Here is a 20,710-nt window from a genome sequence, read left to right as displayed (position 1 = left end):
ATAGGTGACCCCTTCTACTACCAGTAATAGAGTTGGGATTTGATCATAGATTCAACTCCAGTGCTCTTCATACACAAAGCCACCTCCAAAGAAGCAGATTCTGCCACAGAACCTTCAGCAGCACTTCCAGGAACTCTAAAAGAATTGGGAGAACTCAGACAGGGACCACAAGCTGGTAAGGGGTGAAAGGCCTGAGAGTCTGGCAAACAGGCAGGCACAGACCCTACACCAGCTAGCCCCAACTGGCCCATCTGCAAATCTGAGGTTGGAAGAGAGTGATGGGGCCTGTGAGAAGGCTCTCAGATCAGAGGTCCAGATCAGAGAAGAAGGGTGAGCCTGGGCCAGAGACCACTGGAGAAAGCAGTTGGCAAACCATGTTTGAGGCCAGGTTACAGAATCAGTTTACTCTCTCAAGCAGTGGGGCTGAGACAGCAGAGCCCAGACCCCTTCAGCTGAGGCTGAGCCCGGGCCAGAGGGAACAGCACCGCAGTGATGTAATATGCCGCCCTTCATCACTAGCTTGGTCCACTGCAAGGCCAACCCCCAGCGGCTTCAATGACATCTCTGCCCAAGGGCAACACTGATACTGCCATGGCCTCCTCCACATGACCGACACAAATGCCACAGGAAAATGCCAAATCAGAGAGCCTACACTCCTTAACTGTGGGCAAACACTGTAGCCCCGCGCCAGGGAGCAGCAGAGGCGAGGCGAGGAAGATGCAGGGAGATTTAATTTACATGTGGCCACTCAGAGCCCAGTCGCAGCTGGGGCAGTGGGGGAGAACCTAAAATCCCAGAGGGCACCCCCATTCCCTTCCTCTTGGAAGACCAGTCCTTAAAGACCCTTAGGTGGGGCTCCCTGGGTTGCGCAAGAGGACGCTCCAATCAAAAGGAGAGATTTAGGAATAAGGCTGTCCCCAAAGTCGGGGTAAGTCCATGGCCGGAGATGGTTGCCTACGTGGTGGCCCAGGGGTCTGAGAGACCAGTCCATGTCCTGGGCACAGTCCTCAGCTTGGTGGCCCTAGAGGAAGCCCTCACGGCGGAACTGTTCCTGGAGAAGAGCTCGGTACTGGTCAAATCCCCCCTCGACCCGGGTGACGCCGCCTCCTTCACACACCCACAGCTCTTGGCACACCAGCCGGATGAAGCGTTCATCGTGGGACACCAGAATCACACCACCCTGAAAGACAGGAGACCAGGGAGCACTCAGGGGGCCCCTAAGGGGTGCTGAGGCCTGGGAAGGAGTGGGCAGTGTGAAGGTACACTCACCCTGAAACTGTTGAGAGCGCGGCCCAGAGCCTCAATGGTCTCCATATCCAGGTGGTTTGTGGGTTCATCCAGAATGTAGAAGTTGGGGCTGGAAGGCAGAACCCAGGAAGGTGGGAAGTTACGGGGGCTGGGAGAAAAGGAACTCTGATACGAAGGCAAGACAATCATTTTCCATTAGGAAAGAGTGGGAAAGGGGAGGGCAAAGCTCTTGAAAAGGAGGCCTCACCAGGGCATGGTCATCTGAGCAAAGGCCACACGGCTCTTCTGGCCTCCAGACAAGCTGGCAACAGGGCGCACGGCCAGTTCTCCAGAGATGCCATACCGGCCCAGCTGGTGACGGTATTCCTCCTCAGGCCGTCCTGGAATAGGCCCCACCCCACCGTGTGGGTTCTCGGCCCAACTCCCTCCCTTCACATTCCTCCCAGCCCCACCCCCAATGCATATGTCCTCACACCCAGCGTTGGAGGGCTGCTCAGCAACCCCAGGTAGGCCTAGCTGTAGGCGTCAGACCCGGCCCTCCTTCCCCAACTCAAATCCCTGACGCACCGGGGAACTTGCGTGCCAGCAATTCCACAGCACTGACATTCAGGTCCAGCTGCTCCACGTGGTGCTGGCTGAAATAGCCAATCTTCAGATTCCTGCAGGCAGACGGAAAGGTGGAGAGAGGTCATGGAGGGCAATGGCCATGAGAGTGCAGCTACAGCACAGGAGGGTTTGGAGAGCGGCGATGTGGGCCCTACCTGTGAGCATGTCTGATGCCCCGAACAGGTGCCAGATCCCCCATAAGGAGCTTCAACATGGTAGACTTCCCAGCCCCATTCTCCCCAACCTGTAAGAAGTAACAAGAGAATGTAAAGAGCACCCTTGTGCGGGATACAGAAGTGGAGGAGATGAGAATGGGTCTCAGCTAGTCCCAGGGACTCCAACAACTAAAAAAATATTTTTAAGGAACTATAGAAAAAAATGAAGGAAGATGTAAAAGGGACCAATACCTAAGTACCCACTAAGTGCAAGGGAATTAATTCTCCCAATAACCAAGTGAGTTAGACATTATCTCCATTTTAAGGATGAGGAGACTGCTTAGTAACCAAGCTAGGAAATGGCAGAGTTAGGAATCGAAGTCTGACCCTGAAGCCCATGCTCTCTCCTCTATGTTCCACAGTTTGAGGAAACTCAGAGCTGAGACCAGTAAGACAAAGTACTGCTCTAAGTATTTATAAAATACCACATGCCAGGCTCTCCATCTATGCCGCAGAGCGGCCCTGTGAGGCTGGAGGAGGGGCCAGTACAAGTATAGCAAAGTCCTCCCCCGGGAGGTGGGGCCAAGTATAGCAAAGTCCTCAGCCCAGGCGCTGACTCCTACTCCTGGGGACCTTCTCCCCCATGTGGCCAATCCACACCACATACAGGGGTGGGAGAGTCCAGTCCCAGCTCACGAAACAGAGAAACACCAACCATACCACACAGATGCGGGATTCAAGATCAGCTGAGACGGTGAGACAGCTGAAGATGACATGCTTTGGGTCATAGTAGAAATCCACCTCATCTAGCTGCAGAATTGGTGGTGAGAATTTCTCAAACCCATCGGGGAACCTGCAAGAAGTGGGGGTGAGGAGCACGAGGGCAGCCAGAAACAAGAGCTTCCCCACCTGCCCCTCTGGCCCAGCACTCACTTCATCACTACCTCCAACTCCTTGTCCACGGGTTTCAGCTCCGGTCTGAGGAGAGAGGAGACAGACTAGGTTTACAACTTTAAAAAATAAATTTGTTTTTGTCACACAAGTAATATACATGCCAGAAAAACAGGATTCTTTTTTTTGGTGGTTCTTTTGTCCTCCCTGTTAATATACTGTGACGTATGTTTCAAGGTCACAAAATCCTAAATAAGCCTTATGACTCCCCTACCACCAGCACATCCAGAAATATTGCTTCAAGATTAAACCTCCGGGGCTTCCCTGGTGGCGCAGTGGTTGAGAGTCCGCCTGCCGACGCAGGGGACACGGGTTCATGCCCCGGTCTGGGAAGATCCCACATGCCACGGAGCGGCTAGGCCCGTGAGCCATGGCCGCTGAGCCTGCACATCCGGAGCCTGTGCTCCGCAACGGGACAGGCCAAGGCAGTGAGAGGCCCGCTTACCGCAAAAAAAAACCAAAAAAAAACGAAAAAAAAAAGATTAAACCTCCAATGCTCTCCTGGGTATGTATCCAAAAAAAATGAAAACACTAATTCGAAAAGATACATGCACCCCAATGTTCACAGCAGTATTGTTTACAACTGCCAAGATACAGAAGCAACCTAAGTGTCTGCACATCCACAGATGAATGAATACACACACACACACACACACACACATAATGCAAAACGACTCAGCCACAAAAAAAGAATAAAATTTTGCCATCTGTAACAACATGGATGGACTTGAAGAATATTATGCTAAGTGAAATAAGGCAGAGAAAAAATTTACTGTATGATATCACTTATAGGTGGAATCTAAAAACTAAAGCTAGTGAATATAACAAAAAAGAAACAGACTCACAGATACAGAGAACAAACTAGTAGTTACCAGTGGGGAGAGGAAAGGGGTGGGGGGGGCAAGATTGGGGTAGAGGATTAAGAGATACAAACTACTATGTATAAAATAAATAAGCTACAAGAACATATTACACAACACAGAGAATACCGCCGATATTTTACGATAACTATAAATGAAATGTAACCTTTAAATATTATGAATCACTATGCTGTACAAGTGAAACTTATATAATACTGCATATCAACTGCACCTCAATTAAAAAAACCTCCGCGGCTTCCCTAGTGGCGCAGTGGTTGAGAATCTGCCTGCCAACGCAGGGGACACGGGTTCGAGCTGTGGCCTGGGAGGATCCCACATGCCGCAGAGCAAGTGAGCCCGTGCGCCACAACTACTGAGCCTGCATGTCTGGAGCCTGTGCTCCGCAACAAGAGAGGCCACGATAGTGAGAGGCCCGTGCACCGCGATGAAGAGTGGCCCCCGCTTGCCCCAACTAGGGAAAGCCCTCGCACAGAAACGAAGACCCAACACAGCCAAAAATAAATTAAATAAATAAATTTTAAAAACAAAAAAACCGTCCAATGCTCAACACCATTAGTCATTAAGGAAATACAAATCAAGATCACAATGAGATATCACTTCACACCCACTAGGATGGCTAAAATTTGAAAGACAGATAATAAGTGTTGGCAAGAAGGCAGAGAAATTGGAACCCTCATATATTGCTGGCAGGAAGGTAAAATGGTGCAGCTGCTTTTAGAAACAGTTTGGAGGGCTTCCCTGGTGGCACAGTGGTTAAGAATCCGCCTGCCAATGCAGGCGACACAGGTTTGAGCCCTGGTCCAGGAAGATCCCATATGCTGTGGCGCAACTAAGCCCATGCGCCAACTACTGAGCCTGCGCTCTAGAGCCCGCGAGCCACAACTACTGAGCCCACATGCCACAACTACTGAGCCCACGTGCCACAACTACTGAAGCCTGTGCACCTAGAGCCCGTGCTCTGCAACGAGAAGCCACCGCAATAAGAAGCCTGCGCACCGCAACGAAGAGTAGCCCCCACTCGCCACAACTAGAGAAAGCCCACATGCAGCAACGAAGAGCCAACAGAGCCAAAAATAAATAAATAAATAAACAAAATAAAATAAAATAAAATAAAAACAGTTTGGCAGTTCCTCAAAAATTTAAACATAGAATTACCATGTAACCCAGCAATTCCATTCCTAGGTATGTACCCAAGAGAATAAAAAACACATGTCTACACAAAAACTTGTACACAAATGTTCACAGCAGCATTATTCATAAGAGCCAAAAAGGGGAAATAATCCAAATGTCTACCACCTGATGAGTCAACAAAATGTGGACTATCCATACAACAGAATATTATCTGGTCATAAAGAGGAGTGAAGCACTAATCCATGCTCCGACACATTGAACCTCGAAAACGTTATGTTAAGCGAAAAAAGCCAGACACAAAAGATTACGTGTACAATTCCATTTATACGAAATGTCCAGAATTAGCAAATATATACAGACAGAAAGTAGACTGATAGTTGCCTAGACCTGGGGGCAAGATTAACTCTCCAAGAGCAGTAACAGAATACCCTGCCTTCCTGCAGGGGAGGAAATTAAAGTTGGTTTGTAGAAAAGAGGAGATCTAAAATGGGAGTGCAAGGGGTGGCCTACAAAATGAGGGAAGAAAATAAGAGACATGAGTCAAAGCCTGGTCAGAGACACCGTACTCACAGCTTCTCCAGCATCTTGAGTTTGCTCTGCACTTGAGAGGCTCTGTTAGCGTTGTAGCGAAACCGGTCAATGAAAACCTGCAGGTGGATGAGTTCAGGTACTGTTCAGCTCCCTCACTCCCCACAACTCTAATACCCATGGGATGGGGCAGGTCCCCAGCGCTGCCTGCTCCCACACCTGGATATGCTGGCGATATTGCTGCTGGGCCTCATATTCACGCTGCTGATTGAGCAGCCGCTCCTGCTTGCTCTTGATGAAGGTCTCAAAGTCTCCCCGGTAACCATCCAGCCGCTGGCTGTGCAGGTGGATGATGTCTGTGGCTATGGCATTCAGGAAGTTGCGGTCGTGGGAGACGACCAGGATTGTGGAGGGCCACGTCTGAGGGGGGGGTCACAGGATGGCAGGCCCAGTTTGGGAAGGCAGTCAGCTCCCAGACCCCAACGGTCTTGGAGGCAGACCTTTCCCAGACTTACTCTGGCACCTGTAGGCACTCACCTGCAGGTAATTCTCCAGCCACAGGATGGCCCTTACATCCAGCATGTTTGTGGGTTCTGGAAAAGTGGAGGAGGACACGTTTGGGATAGAAGGGCTAGAGAACTGGGAACTTGGGTGATGGCATGCTTTTGCACCCCAAAGTCAGGGTGCCCCATTTCAAACTCACCATCTAACAGCAGCAGATCTGGCCTGTGGAAAAGAAGAACGCAAGGCTTGAGGTTTTAGGCCAGCGACTTGTTGCCACTCGCCAAGAGCCAAGCCCATCCTCCACAGTATCCATACCCAGGCCCAGGAGACTCACCTAGCAAACAGAGCCCGGGCGAGGGCCAGTCTCATCCTCCAGCCACCTGAGAACTCCCTAAAGAGAGACAGAGCTGCATCACAAGGGCGAGTGTTCACGAGAACAGGCAGAGGCAGAGCCAACAGTGTTCAGAGCCAAGAATGGTAAGGGCCACTCACCGCGTGGGCTGCTGCTGCATTTTGGGGGTAAAGCCAAGCCCAGCAAGAATGACTGATGCTCTAGGAGTGAAGAAATGAAAGAACCTGGTTGGAACAGGTAACAGAAGGGAAGGAGGAAATCTGAAGAAAGGAAGGGAAGTTTAAATACCTGGCAGGTGCTTTGTCAGCCTCAATCTCCTCCAACTTGGCATAGATTTCTGCCAGCTGTGCAGCTTCTGAGCCCTCGGCCCTAGGAATGGGGGAAGGGCAATCAGCCTGAGTGGGCGCAGTCTACTAGTATATCCTGCACCCCAGGACAGCTGCAAAGCAGGCCACTGGCTGCCTTGTTGCCGGGACAGGAACAGAGCACAGGAAGGACTTGCTCACGGCGGTGAGGGCAATGGGCACTGTGCCAGGAACAAGGGATTTACAGCCCCACAGCGCCAAGTTCTAAGATATGCTGCCTACTAGGATGGGCACACGAATTGTGGATTGTGCCAGCACGGCAGGCACTCTGTGAAGCACAGCCGCTGCTGGTCAATCCCTCGCCAGGAGCCCTCACCTGCCAGCAGCAATCTGGGCGCTGAGCTCCCGCTCCCGACGCAGGAGATCTTCTCGCACAGTATCACTCTCCAGCACACTCTGCAGGGCAGGGGTGTCGTCTCCAGCAACCTCCTGCTCCACGTGCAGCAGGGAAATGTGGGCTGGAACCCGCAGGCTCCGGGTGGCCAGCATCTTCAGCAGCGTCGTCTTCCCTAGTCCATTCCGACCCACCAGCCCATAGCGGCGGCCCCATGCCAGGTTCACATCTGCTCCAGCCAGCAGTACCCTGCAGAGGTGGTAGGAAGGAGACAAAGGGTACTCTAGAGGTAGTTGCACAGCAAGTTTAACAACAGAAACCTAACTATTTTTAGCCCCATTTCACCTCTCCTAATTCTCCTTTAACTGGAAAAAGAAAAATATCACCCGCACTCCCCCACTGCCACTCTCTCACCTATCGCCAAAAGACACATCAAAGTTCTCAATTCGCACATCGTAGGATTTGTTCTTGCCAGATGATTCCAACCGACTCTCCTTTCTGCTGCCTGCCTGGCTGGCTGATGCCTCTTCCAAAACTCTTTTAAAGGGAGAAACGGATGGCTTTTAGCACTCCCAAGCACCCTTCCATCCCAATAGAGACTGCTCTGCTCTCTTCTCAGCCCTTCTCACTAAACTCACAGAGGGCTGCTGGTCTTGAGTGTGTCCTTCTCTGAGCGCTTCTCCTGCTTTGCCTTCAGTCGAGCCTCAGCTTTCTCTAGCTTCTTTGCATTCACTGTCTAAGGGTCCAAACACAACCATTTCATCCTAGGGTGTAGGCTCAGAGACTCAGGAAAAGACAATCAGAAATCCCCCAGAAAGATACTCCAATATTTAGAGACAATCAACTCCCACTCCCCCCCATAGATACAGCCCTCTCCTTTTCTTCCTCCTCCCCCTCCTCACCGAGGACTGTTCCCTCTTTAGCAGGCCTGGAAGTTTGGTGCCACAGTCTGTAAGCGATAAGAAAAGCTGTCACCTTCTCCCTAAGGGAAGGGAAACTAACATTTTGAGTAACTATCACAAACTAAACACAGACACATACATTTAAAGGAAAGCCTTACAAATTCTGGAGATAGGTATCATCCTCCCAACACTTAAAAACAAAACAAAAACTCAATTCACAGATTAAGGATACAGAGACTGGGAGCAGACAGGCAACTCTTACAAGATCATGCAGTTGGTTAGTAAGTCGCAAAATTGGGGAGTGAACCCAAGACTGTCCAGCTGCAAGGCCCATATGCTTCCTACCACACCCAAGAGCTTAGAGAACTCTCCAATCCTAATCCCTTTATTAACGGGCTCATCTGCCCTCTGTAAAGACATCAACTAGTTCCTACAACCTTGTTCTGTGGAACAGAGATACCAAGAGTCCTGAGCTCCAGGGGGCGGAGGCCAAGAAAAGGACACAGGGCAGCTAGTTCAATCTTCCCTCACTCTCACCGTAGCTCTCTGTTATCTTTGACAACTGGATGGGGGCGTCTAGTAGCACCTGGCTGTTTCCCTGGGTCTGTGGCTCAGTCCTTGAGGGTAGGGATAGAAAGCAAAGAGTTAGAAGTGGAGGAGAAAGCTCTGTGGCCGTCAGACCTTCCTCCCTCACGTCTCCTCTCCTGACCGTCCGCCCTCCCATCTCCCCCACGAATATCCCTGCCCTGGCACGTACAGGCGCAGAGTGTTGTACATGCGCTGGCACACGGCCCTGATGCCCGCGTCATCCTTGCTGTCCCCGGACACCTCTTGCAACAGTTCCCCCACAGCTTCCACCAGGTCATCCACAGACTCGAAGTCCGCACTGCCGCTGTGCAAGACGCCTAGGGCGGGCGTGGCAAGACGAGGAAAATACCAGGTAGGGTGGACATACAAGCAGTTTTAATCCCCGTACCGCGGCCCCAGTCCGGGCTCCAGAACCAACTGGCCCTCGGGACAACAGGTCACGCAGAGGAGAGGCCTAGCAGCGGTCCCCGGCACTGCCCTCCCTTAGTACTCCCCCCTGACTACCACTTCGGCATCCCCAGCGCGTTGATTCGGTTCGGCTCACCCGTCACGTAGTCGAAGACCTGTCCGTCAATTTCGGGGAACTCGCTCCGCAGGATTTCTGCGCAAGTCGCCATGTTCCAGTTGGGATCCCGTCCGCGCAGTCGCCGTGAGACCTCGGCCAAGGCCCGCCCCCTGCCCGTCCCCGAAATCTCGCCCTTCCTTCCAAAGCGCATGCGAAACGGTGACGTAAGAAATGCGCAGAGTGCGCAGAACCCGGTGGGCGGGGTGAACGGCGCTGGAGGAACGGTGCGCAAGCGCCGCTCAAGTCTACGCTGAGCCACACTCTCTGCGCTTGCGCAACCCTTTCCACTAAAAAATTAGCGACACGTGCGGTGCTCGCTGCCTTATGGGAGGTGGAGATCCTGCTGGCGGCGGGGGCGGGGTGCAGGGAAGCTCGCGGTTTATCTGGGAACCTCCCAAGAAGGGCGGTTGATAAAGCACTTCGGCCTTGCTAGATTCTGTACGCTCACTTGAGGCGCGTCAGCCGCTGCGCGCCTGTCCGGGTCCATTTTGGAGCTCGCCGAGAGCTTTGCTGACTCAACGCTGGTCCCTGAGCTCTTAGAAGCCCCTGGCGCCGTTCTGTGCAGCCGCGCGTTTTGTTCCGGTTCTCTGGCTCTACGGGCTGCTTGTCTTGGTCAGGTAGCCAGCCCGCCCGCGACCTGCACTCAGTCCTCTCACACTTGACAGCTCAGCTGACTTCAGCGAATTACGTCCTCCCACCACCCCCGGGGCACTGCCTCACTGACCGCCACGGGGCAAGAAAACCAGATCGACAAGGTCTGTGTAAATGCACTATTTATTCCCTACCTACACCCAAAGCAAAGAGACTTCTTCGTACCCTGATGATGCTACTGCTTCACATTTAATGTGAATATTCTTCCAACTGGGCTCTAAAATTGTCACCTAAAGTCACAACGTTATCCATCCTTTTGGCATTGTGAGGAATCGATCCTGTTATTTCCATTTTATATGAAACACAGGGAAAGTAATTCTGACGGGGAAACTACAGAACTATTTGGTTTCTTCAACATTGCAAGAGCTAAGGGAAAACCTGTGATTTTTAAGATTTAAGAAGCATTCACCAATCACAATGGACCTTGTTTGGATCCAGATGTAAATTGTGAAAATTTTTGTAGGACACTTGGATTAAGCACGAACACAGATTGGATGTGATATTAAGGAGATGACAAGTTAAACCACCATGATGCGACATGAGGGTTCATTATATATTTTCTCTTAATAGATGTTTTAGGTTTAAAAAGGTTGAGACCAAGCAAGGGAAAACCAGTGATGGCAAATCTTTATCTGCTCCAACACATCAGCAGAAGATGAAGCACTCCCCTCACGGACTCACTCACCACACAATTCTATGGAGAGGGGGAGGCACAGAGGGAGGAATTTTCTAAGAGGCCTGGGAAGAGTCATTTTTCCTTTTTACAACCCACCCACTGAGGTCTGTGAAGCCTGAGTAACTGCCAGGAGGATGGAATTAAGAGGTCAGTTTCTAAGGATGGCTGGAAAGACCAAACGTAAACCTTGCTTAATCTCTGCTAATTAGAAAAATACCTGCCTAAAGCTGAGAATGATTTTAAGGAAAGAATCTCTACCCTCAGGGAACCGGGGCCAGGTGGGGCTGCTTGTCCTTGAGGCTATTTTCTCAGAGGAGATGGGAGACCTGGGGCTAACACCTGTCAGGGGCTTAGATGGCCCTGAGGGACGTAACAATTGAGACAAAATAGAGTTTGGAATAGAAAATTCTACTCCTGGCAGGCCAAGTAAGACAGGGGAGGACAGTCCCACCAGACCCCCTCCCCGTGTACCTTCCACTTCAACATTTAGCCAGCAACACCATTCTACAGAGTTTATTAGGTTTATAACTGGACAAAGTCACACGTTGTACAAAATGAAGCTCACACTATCCCAAAGCAGAGTAGGAATCGAGGGCTGGGGATCTGTTACTGGCCTTTGGGGGAGCTCCGAGGTGAGGGGCAGCCGACCCTCCCACTCCAGAGATGTGGCCACAGGGGAGGGGAGGAGATGGGGCCCACCTGGCTTTGGTCGCAGAACTCAGAGCCTGGCATGGGGCTGGGGCAGGCAGATGGACGGAGGAGCAGGAACCTCAGAAACCACCCTGCCCAGGGAGCCCAGGGACTGCTCCAACAGTCCCGCTCACAACGTGGTTGGTCCAGACCTAGACGAAGGGGCTGGTGCAAAGGGAAGGCAGCAAAGCAGGAGGGAGACACTGACGTGTGGTGACCAAGGGCACCCAGACCCGTGGAAGAGGGTGGGTGGGGAGGCGGGCTAGCTGCCACTAGGCAGCTAGCAGCGGGTCTCATAAATGCCGCTGCGGCCAATGTAGCGCACCCATTTGATGACGTCGTGGTCGCTGTAGTTCAGCTTCGGTTCAAACACCTTCAAGTAGCGCACCTTGAGACCAGAAGGCGCGAATGGCACCTGGGCAAGGGACAGCTCCAGTTAGGAACGTGACCTTCCTTTCACTGCCGCTCTCCTCCGGGAAGTTCCATAGCCTTGCCCTACCTCATCTCTCTACTACAGGTGTCTGAATGGTTGGGACCCTGAAAGAAGCTGAAGGAAGCTGGGGTGGTGAGGGGTCCTCTAAGAGGTTACTAAGGAAGAAAGCATATCCAGGAGTAACTAGCAATCATTTGGGTTTGAAGTCAGGCCCTGCCTGTGATGACTTGAATCAATTCCTTTAATGAGCAGGTGGCAGCAACCAAAGACCTGCCTTAGAACATACTTATCCCGCTCAATATTAGGGACTTAAACAATAAGGTGGAAAAAATTACATGTCTAACGTACACAAAGCAAAGTCAGCCCATTTTCCTGTCTGTAAACTTTGTGTCTTACCTGACATGAAAGCTGTTTCAGTTTTCCCTAAGAATTGTTTTATGACAAGCCAAAGGAAGTCAAGGATTTTTGTCGGTGTGAATAGCAATTTCTAGTAGGAGGCCTAAGGCGGGAAGGAATGGGTCTGTGAATTGCAATCACTTCTCTCTGGGCCTCAGTTTCCTCGTCTGCAAGGTGGTAGGTGCAGAGGTTGATCTGAATGATCTCTAAAGCACACCCTGCCGTGGCTCTAGGCCCCTTCTCTGCCATACCTCAAAGTTCATTGAAATGGGGGGTCGAGCCCATTTCTTCTTGTCGTTGGTGGGCAGAAGCTCAATCTCAGCGCTGATCTGCGATTCCTTCATGCCTGCCATGCGCTTGATCCTGGGAACACAGGGGCCCTGGTAGCCTGGAGGAGCTTCAAGGGGGGTTGCCCCTTTGGGGAGGTTGCGGGGTGGCAGGGAAGAGAACCCAGGAGCTTGTGGGAGGTGCTAGGGCAAGGAAATGTGGTGAGGACTCTGATAACCTCTTGCTATGAAACCCTGGGTCTGTTATTCCTTTAGCACTGTGGGCTGCACGCAGTTTCTGCTTAGATACATGGCCATGCTATCCCTTGCTCTCTACTTCACAGAGGTATTGCAAGGGCAAATAGGGAAATGTTAAAGAATCTTGATAAATAAATGCATGCATGCATGCACCCCAGTGCAGGCATCTGCACACTTACACAGAGGTATAAGGGGTGAGAACACAAGCAAAGGCTCCTGGAGAAGCAGTCACCCCCGTTCCCCCCACAACCACACACACACACTCACTCACAGGACGAAAGGTGAAACTTAACAAGAGGGTACACCAAGGCATCTTGAGCCCTGCTGTGGCCTCATGAAGGAAAGACTCACTTCCACACGATGGCGTTCTCGCTGGCCTTGTACTTGGCCTTCCCCTTCATGCAGATCACCTGCACCCCACTGGTGTTCAGGGGGGTTGGGATCCTCACCTAGAAGTGACACACCTGTCAGGGAGCTCTGTCAAACCCTGACATCAGCTCCCTTTATTCCTGGAGACAAGTGCTTCCTCCTCCCCAAGTCCCTTATCCTCACCTCAATCTTCTGAGCCAGTAGTGAGGGCTTGAAGTTGGACTTAATGACCACCTTGACCTCCAGCTTGGTGCGTCCCACTTCCCGAACTAGCGGGATCACTCGGAAAGGAAGGATGATGTCCTTGGTGGTGCGATACCTTTAGGGGTGTGAGACCTTCAGGTTGGCACAGCAGAGCCTGTTCTCCTCCCTCTCTCCCTATCTCTGCCAACAGCAACCCCTGCTCCTCACACCCCAATGGCACCTCATGAGCTCAAATTCTCCGTCTGGTGGGATGAAGCTGATGCTGCGCTCCGAGTCAAACTTGCTGAGTCGCACACACTGGTGGAAGGTACAGTCGTCAATGGCAATTGACTGCTTCCCGCTGCAAGCAGGGACAGAAGGTCTCCTCATTGGTACAAGAGACTAGCACGAGAGAGTCGGGCTGGGAGATTAGCCCACCCCCAAAGGCTGCCAGAGCCTGGACAGGCGTGCACTATAATCTATGGAAAGCTGTCAGAATGCAGCTGTCTGGCTTGCGGGTCCTTGTCCCAGAGTTATGGATGAGTGGGAGCTTTGCAAACTCATCATCTTTTGAGAGCTCTGCTGCTTGGAACCCAAAAGTTTCAGGCACACTGGGCAGGGGCCATCAGTATGTACAGAAGAATCTTGGTCCTTGGGATCAAACAAAGGGGCTTACTCTGAGTAGGATGAGGACAATCCCCTCATCTCTCTTAACACAGATACCAAGAGCAACCAAGCCAAGCACACCCTTAGGAAAAGGGAGTTTGCATTACTGCAAAAATGAAATCCAGAAGGAACCTGTGATTCACCAGGCTCTGCTCAGCCCTCCAAGGTCCACCCTCTCCCACCAGCTCCCCTGCCCCAGGCACCTCTTGCTTGTTTCATCAGCTGTGCCTTTGCCCTGCTTCTCAATGACAATCTTGTCATTCATCCCAAACTTGCACTCGGGCATGCCACTCAGGTAGCTCTTCATCACCACCCGGCCTGACACATGGGCGCTCAGCACCTGCCCTGGTGATGGACAGATAAACAGGAGCAGCTGAGTCAGGACCAATATCCTGCCCTGGCCCCCATCCCGCTTCATCACGAGAGGGCCCTCACCCTGTGGGGACATGAGGAGGTTCACACTCTCCAGCACATCCAGGAAGAGCTCGTTCCGGCGATACTTGATGCCCTCCCGCCGCCAGCCAATCTGCCCGGTCACCTGGCTGGTGATCTGAGACTGCTCTTCTTTTGTCTACATGGGGAATAGAGACAAACAGCAAGGCCTCACTCCTCTCCCCCTTCAATCCACTTGTCTCCATCCCCACTCCACCCTCATCCCCTCTCCCTTCTAGTCCCCACCCTGTGACCCATCTTCCCCCATGGGGCAGCGCCTGGAGGAAACTGAGCAAAGCTGCAAGGGTGGAAGCTGAGGGAACAGCTTACCTGATGCTGGAGAACACAGGGCCAACATGGTGCCCACAGGAAGCAGCAGAGGAGCGCAGATGGGAAGAGGCAGGCAGAAAAGAAGGAGAAGGCTATGAGGCCTGGATCCTAGAAGAGGGCCCAAGCTCTCTCCTCCTGAGGAATGCCAAGCCTCCAGAGCAGTCCACACCCACCCTTCCCGCAGTGTAGAAGGAAACTGCTTGAGCTGTATCCCCAGTAACAGAGATGCTGAGTTGGCAAGCTCCAGGGGTGGGAGAGGGCTACACAGAGCAAAAGAGGCCTGCGGTCATGGCAGGAGGCTCAGGCCAGCACTTCCTGTCAGGGGCAGGCTCATGAGTCAGCTCAGACAACGCTTGGGGGCCAGCGGGGATGAAGGGAGGTTGGGCTCCACCCTGACTACAGCCTGTACAATTTGAGTACCTGGCTCTTGATGCCCTGCTGGGTGATGAAGGTTTTCAGCGCGCCTGTCTCTGAGTTCTGTGGGTAGCCAAAATCTAGGATCTCTGCAAAAGGAAGGGAGCCATCAGCTCCTAGAAAAAGCGGAAGGCTCCTTTGATCCAGTCCCTCCCCTGGCCTGGATATATCTGGCCAGCATAGCTCCAAAAGACATTTAGGCACCATCTGCAGCGAAGTTTTAGCATTTACTCTAGGATTTGTGCTTTATAAGAAAACAATGAAAACATCACGGTTTTTTTTCAAATAGAAAAAATCAGCAGAAGAGTTGCATGGCCAGTGGGTGAGAGGTCAAGAAGCCCTCAGCCCTGAAAAGACAGAGATGTTGGGAAGATGAAAGGACTCTGTTCACTTAAATCATACCCTACAGAGGAAGAGAGGTAACGACGCGCCCGGAGGGGCCTATATCATCTCACCCTTGTCCAGGCTCTGAGGCAGCTGTTGCGATGGAAAGCTGGGAGGAGAGTCAGTGTGGTAAGACCCAAACCACAAAGATAAGAGGATGAAATGTGCTTAACTGAACTGCAGGAGGACCAGCCACCAAAAGACCTTTTGGTCTTCCCCTACCTCCATTCGCTAGCCTATTTTTGTATTCACTTCAGATCAGCCTTTAGTTCTGGATTTGGACTGTCCTCCTCAGAGCTCAAAATACCAGATAGTCAGGAAAGGAAGTTCAGAGGGCACTGGAGCCTCAGACCTGCTCCCACCTCCAGGCCAGGCCCCAGCAGGTGCATCCCCACCCTAGACCCACTGCCCCGCCAGCCTCACCATCCAGCAGCTCATATATGAGCACAAAATTGTTCTTGATGTTCTCTTCGCTGATCTTGCCAAAGTAGGCAGCCATTACGTCACACATCTTATAGAGGAATTCGAAGACCATGGCAGCATTGACATTCTGCTTGGTGACAGCTGCCAGCCAGATGTTGGACCGCTTAACATGGAAGAAACTGGTGCGAGCAATGTTGGTGACGGGGCTGCGCACCTGCTGCCGGGCATGGATAACATTGACCCGAAAGGCGTCCACTGCGTTCCTCCTGAGAGAAAAGGGTGCACAGAGGCTGCTCAGTACATGGGCAAACCTCACTCTGCAGGGATCAACCACAGCTAACAAACAGCCACCCCCCTCTCTGCTGAAGTCTGACATGCACTCTAAAGCCAATGCCTAAACTGTTGGGTGGTTCCCTAGGGCTCCTCCCAGTGGGGGCACGGGGTGGGGCGGCGGGAAGGGCCAGTGCTAGGCTGATATCTGAAGGCCACGAGAGACAGGGAAGTCAAGTGGCAATGACAGGACGGCAGATATAACCACAATAAAGTGAGGTCCATCAGGTTTCGAGAAGTATGTTCCTGACTTCCAGGCCTGGCCCCAGTTTTCCTGCTGCCACCTCTATAGCTTCTCAGTAAGCTCCAGGCCCAGATGAGAAAGAGACGCTGCTGCTTCTCCAGTCTTTCCACTAGTGATCCCACCAGTGGGGAAGGCTGCCTCCTCCAGAAGTTAGACAAAACCAGCATGACTTCAGAGAAGGCTCTAATCTACTGAGGGAAAAGCCGAGGGGCCATGGAGCTGGGCCACCCCATTCTTGTCCAGGATCCAATTCCAGGGCAAGTTCAGGGATGAAAAAGGATGAACAAAACAACGATGTGGGGACTGGGGTGGGGGGACAGGATCCCCCACCCACCTGTGCCTGGGCAGCAGCTTAACAGGCCGCTTACCTATTGCTACGGCAGCCAATGAGATGGGATGAGAGAAATGATGCCAGCAAGAAGAGGAGAGTGACAGCAACGAAAGAGAGGATTAGACACCAACACACTGGGGTGGGCAGCACACACCACGAGGTGGAAGCAGACGGGCAACAGGCAAGGGGTGGAGAGCACAGCAAGGCATGCAAGATGGTGTATGTCCTGGCCTTGGCTTAACCAGGCCCATCCAGGGTGCGAGTGGGGTGTGGGTGGGTATACGCAAGCCAGGCACTGCCACAACTCTAGCCCATGCCCCACCACCAGCCAACGGACAAACAGCCACAAAGACCAGGCTAGCCCATTAGCCAAGAAACCAGGAGCCACTGCAGCAGGCCCACCTCTGACTGTCTATTCTAAGCAATTCCAGGAAGAAAAACAGGGCAGCATGAACCAAAGGAGCCTAATCTCGTTAGAGCCGCTGAGGCTGGGGTAAGTCCCCTGTCAGGGAACAGCAGTGGCATGCAGGGTGGGGCAGAATGAGAAGTGAGGCTGTGCCTCCTTATAGGGGTCTGAGGCACACAGGACAAGGAGCTGTTCCCAGGCTACTCTGATAGGCCAGAAAGGCAGCACAGCCTCCCTGCTCATCCCTCAGTGACCCGGAGAGTGTCTCAGGCTTGCTCACCACCTCTCCTCCAGGAGTAGCCCAGAGGTACTGAAAACAGCTGAGTCAGCAGCCTGACTCCTGAGAAAGGGAGAGGCGTTCAAGAGTCCAGTGAAGACTCTCACCATGAGAAGGGCTTGTGAGAGCAAGACTTAGGTGGATTAGTACCACCAGCCTGACCACTGACTCCACCCGCTGGAGACAGATCTCCCTTCTCCTCAAAGGAGGGATCAATCTGCCCGGCCAAAAGCACTCAGCTCCAGCAACCAGGTCTGTCACTGCAGCAAACAGGAGGCAGGAAGGGCAGGAGTTCCTAAGACTGTGGGGGGCCTGCCTTTTCACAGGTCCCACCAAGCAGCCAGCAACTGGCTGCCTGGCCAACACCACCAGACCTAATGGGAACCAGGCTGTATTAGCTGAGCTTCCAGGATGAAGCAAGGGGTGGGGGCGGTCCCAATCAAGCCTCTGGAAGAAAGAGACCTGGTCCTGCATGCTGGGGAGGTGGGTGGGGGTGGGGGCACAGCTGGCTCAGCCAGGGGACTCACCCGATATCATCTCGGTAGACTCGGGAGATGAGCACCTCCCCCTTGTGATTATAGATGAATAAGCCTCCAATCATGGCGGCAGCTCAGTCTCCGCGGCCCATCGCTCTCAGAACAGACCTAGGATGGGGGGGTCAGGGTAAGGGAAGGTCTCAGAACCCCTGCCAATGTCCCCTGTGGGGCTGTGCAGGTCACTGGCTGGGCTTTTTTTCTGACTTGATCCTCCAGCAAGTGACCCTGCAACCCTCCCAGGCATGCCCCTCCCCTTAGCCAGGCTCCAGTTCCTGTTTATCCCATACTGGAAGGGAGAAAAGGGAGAGGGACTGAGGCCCAGGATTCTAAGGCCATTTTGCCCCCCCCCCCCCCCCCCCGGGCCCCTTTTCTGGGGCTGAGCCCAGAGTAGCCCCTCCCCCATTTCACAGTGCTGAGCTCAGCAAGGCCCCTTCCTGTGCAGACTCTCACTCAGGCTCTAGCTGGTGAGTCACGGTGAAGGCCTGCCTGTGGCTGCAGGAATGGTGGTAGGAATGACTCCAGTTGGTTCAGGCCTGGGGCCCCCAGGCAAAGCTTTAGGAGCGCCCAGTCCCTCAGGCTCCACTACCCTTCTGAGAAGGCACCAGGCTCTAATTCACAGAAGTCTAAACATTCCAGGAAAGGGTGTGAAGGGTGTGGGGAGGAAGAGAGAAGGGAGGCCTTAGGCCCTGACATGGACCCTGGAGTGTGGCTCCAACCTCTCCCAGGCAGTCAGATAAACAGCAAAAGAGCAGAGTAGAAAGGCCCCAGCTCTGACAGACTACACTTCAGTGACCCAAGCTGCTTATTAGTTATTTTTGACCACCTCTCTTTTAAAAAGAAAGGCTCCCTCTCAGCTCCCAAGTGCAATGAAAATACAGGGGTGTGGGGGAATGGGGTGGGTGCAGGTTCATAAAAATCAAGAGATCCTTCCAGCTGAAATTCTGTGATTCCAGACCCACAGCATAATTCGCTTCTGACCCGAGTGCCTATAAACGAGGGGCAGAATCCCTGAATTATCCAAATTATTTGGGTCAAACTAATTTAGACTGTTTGCAGTGAGAAAAAGGGTTAATTTAGTTCTAGATTTCCTGGATTAGCCCTGGTGTTAATTTCACCGGGGGCAGTTTAGCAGACTTTTCTAAACTGGAAAATAAAGCGTATTACTGTGGCAGTCAAGGTCTCCCAGACTGCGTGAGAAGTCTCTCAAGGTGGTGGACACATCCCATTCCTCAGTCCCAAAGAGACTGGGAGAGGAAGCGCAAAATGGAGGTAGAGCCCTGGGCAAAGAACCAAGTTCACAGGTATCAAATGGTAGGGAGCTCAGGGCATCAGAGAAGCAGAGGTGGGGCCCAGGAAAGGAATGGCATATTTAGTTAAGGGACAGACTGGCAGCAACAGCCAGGAAGTATACTCAGGTGAGCCCACAGCGGCAACAGGTATGGTGGGGGCACCTGGAGAAGAGAGTTTCCAGTATGTCAAAAGTCAAGGCTTTAAAGAGGAAAAAACGGCAGGGAGAGACTAGTAGTGGTGAATAAGGGAAAGCTGGGTAGACGTAGCTTGCTGTGGCGTGCAGGTGTAGAAGCAGGCGGGCGTGGTGGGCTTTTCGCCCTGGGGAGGAGAACGTCGCGGGTAAAGATGGTTCCAGGGAGTGCGGGGGCTGTCACTCAACTGCGAGGAGGGGTGCCGCAGGGTGGGAAGCTTGTCCTTGCGCCGAGAGGAGGAGGCGCCGCGGGGTATGGGGTTGTCACGATCCTAGGGAGGGGGCCGTCGCGGGGCATCCCTGCTCTGGGAGGATTCCAGTAGGGTCCCCTTCTCACAGGAAGCTCCGGGCGGGTCAGGTGGAGGGCACCGCTCAGCGCCCGTCCTGCAACCGCGCCCGGGGCGCCCCCGCCCCGCCGTCAGCTCCCTCCCGGATCTGAAGGCTGAGGCCACTCCCGGGTGTGGACTGCTTTCCGCGTAGCGCAGTGTAGGGAAGAGCAAAGCTGGGCAGCCAGGCAGGCGTCTTCCTTCACCCCGTACGGCTAGATCCCTAACTCACCTGGTGTCCGCAGGCCCCTGCTCAGCCAGCCTGGCCACTCTCCGGATCCCAAGATGTCCGCCCGCCCCCTGCTCGCCTGCCCGCTGCCTCGGCTTTCACTGCAGTGCCGCGGCACCGCCCCGGCCTCTGCTGCGCGTGCGCATCCGCCGAGGCAGCAGACTACAAATCCCGTCAGGCCTCTCGGCCTTCTCGCTTACAATTATAAACCCCGTAAGTTTGGCAAAACTACAACTACCGCGGCCTTTGAGAACCTTCGAAGGAGGGGGTAGGCGTGCCTTGGGGGAGGGGTAGGAGTGGCCTTATTCAGCCCTACCCGAAATACACAATCCAGAATACGCTGCTACACTCCTCACTTCATTTTCCCCATTGAGCATTCTGGGGATTGTAGTCTCTGCAATCCCTCCTGTTCCTATTTCAGTGTTTCCGAGAGCCTCAGAGGATTAGTGCTGGTTGTTGAGGCCCGGCTGTTAAACCTTGAATCGCTGTAGGCCTTTTCAGTCTCCAGAGCCCGAGGACTGGTTGTCCTCACTTTACACACACGCGCGCGCGCGCGCACACACACACACACACACGCACACACACACACACGACTTGGCAGTAGAAGAGTTTGTACTGAGTTTACTGCTTTATAACACCACCTCAGATTTTCCCAAGCTTTTTTGCATGGTATATTTGTTCTAGACATGAGCCTTTTCCCAGGGATCAAGACCCAAGGTAGGGGGCAGGGTGTGAGGCGGCAAATATTTGGAAGAAACTAGCTAAAGCTTTTCAAAAATATGTCTGTTCTACCTCAGCTATACCTATGTGACTGTGAGCTCCTCAAGGCCAGGAGGACCTGTGCGCCTTCTAGTGACAGGCATATATATT

The 20,710-nt window shown here is 52.8% G+C and overlaps 2 protein-coding genes and 1 long non-coding RNA gene across 3 annotated transcripts; 1 reads left to right on the top strand and 2 right to left on the bottom strand.

The window, feature by feature from the left end:
- Positions 1-713: 713 nt before the first annotated feature.
- ABCF3 (ATP binding cassette subfamily F member 3) lies at positions 714-9,236 on the bottom strand. The gene is made up of 21 exons (XM_004326097.4): positions 9,090-9,236; positions 8,715-8,862; positions 8,495-8,574; positions 7,958-8,004; positions 7,694-7,791; positions 7,470-7,592; positions 7,038-7,304; positions 6,645-6,725; positions 6,497-6,556; positions 6,339-6,395; positions 6,204-6,226; positions 6,038-6,093; positions 5,720-5,920; positions 5,543-5,619; positions 2,943-2,987; positions 2,730-2,862; positions 2,010-2,098; positions 1,816-1,907; positions 1,496-1,628; positions 1,270-1,357; positions 714-1,180 (listed from the first exon to the last, which is right to left on the bottom strand). The coding sequence occupies exons 1-21, from the start codon at positions 9,160-9,162 to the stop codon at positions 1,022-1,024; spliced, it is 2,130 nt and encodes a 709-aa protein (XP_004326145.2). The 5' UTR covers positions 9,163-9,236; the 3' UTR covers positions 714-1,021.
- Positions 8,801-11,410, top strand: LOC141278560 (uncharacterized). The gene is made up of 2 exons (XR_012331404.1): positions 8,801-8,897; positions 9,067-11,410. It is a non-coding gene; the product is annotated as an uncharacterized lncRNA (long non-coding RNA).
- Positions 10,935-19,997, bottom strand: AP2M1 (adaptor related protein complex 2 subunit mu 1). Its single transcript, XM_033855554.2, has 11 exons — positions 19,844-19,997; positions 17,797-17,913; positions 15,682-15,947; positions 14,881-14,963; positions 14,134-14,269; positions 13,902-14,043; positions 13,274-13,393; positions 13,033-13,168; positions 12,832-12,929; positions 12,208-12,319; positions 10,935-11,542 (listed from the first exon to the last, which is right to left on the bottom strand). Exons 2-11 carry the CDS (start codon positions 17,868-17,870, stop codon positions 11,408-11,410), a joined length of 1,302 nt encoding a protein of 433 aa, XP_033711445.1. The 5' UTR covers positions 17,871-17,913; positions 19,844-19,997; the 3' UTR covers positions 10,935-11,407.
- Between the last annotated feature and the right edge of the window lie 713 nt (positions 19,998-20,710).

The sequence above is a fragment of the Tursiops truncatus genome, chromosome 4 (genome assembly GCF_011762595.2).
Source record: "Tursiops truncatus isolate mTurTru1 chromosome 4, mTurTru1.mat.Y, whole genome shotgun sequence".
Classification (NCBI taxonomy): domain Eukaryota; kingdom Metazoa; phylum Chordata; class Mammalia; order Artiodactyla; family Delphinidae; genus Tursiops; species Tursiops truncatus.
The sequence above is the reverse complement of the archived record's forward strand: the minus strand, read 5'-3'. Positions and strand labels throughout refer to the sequence as shown.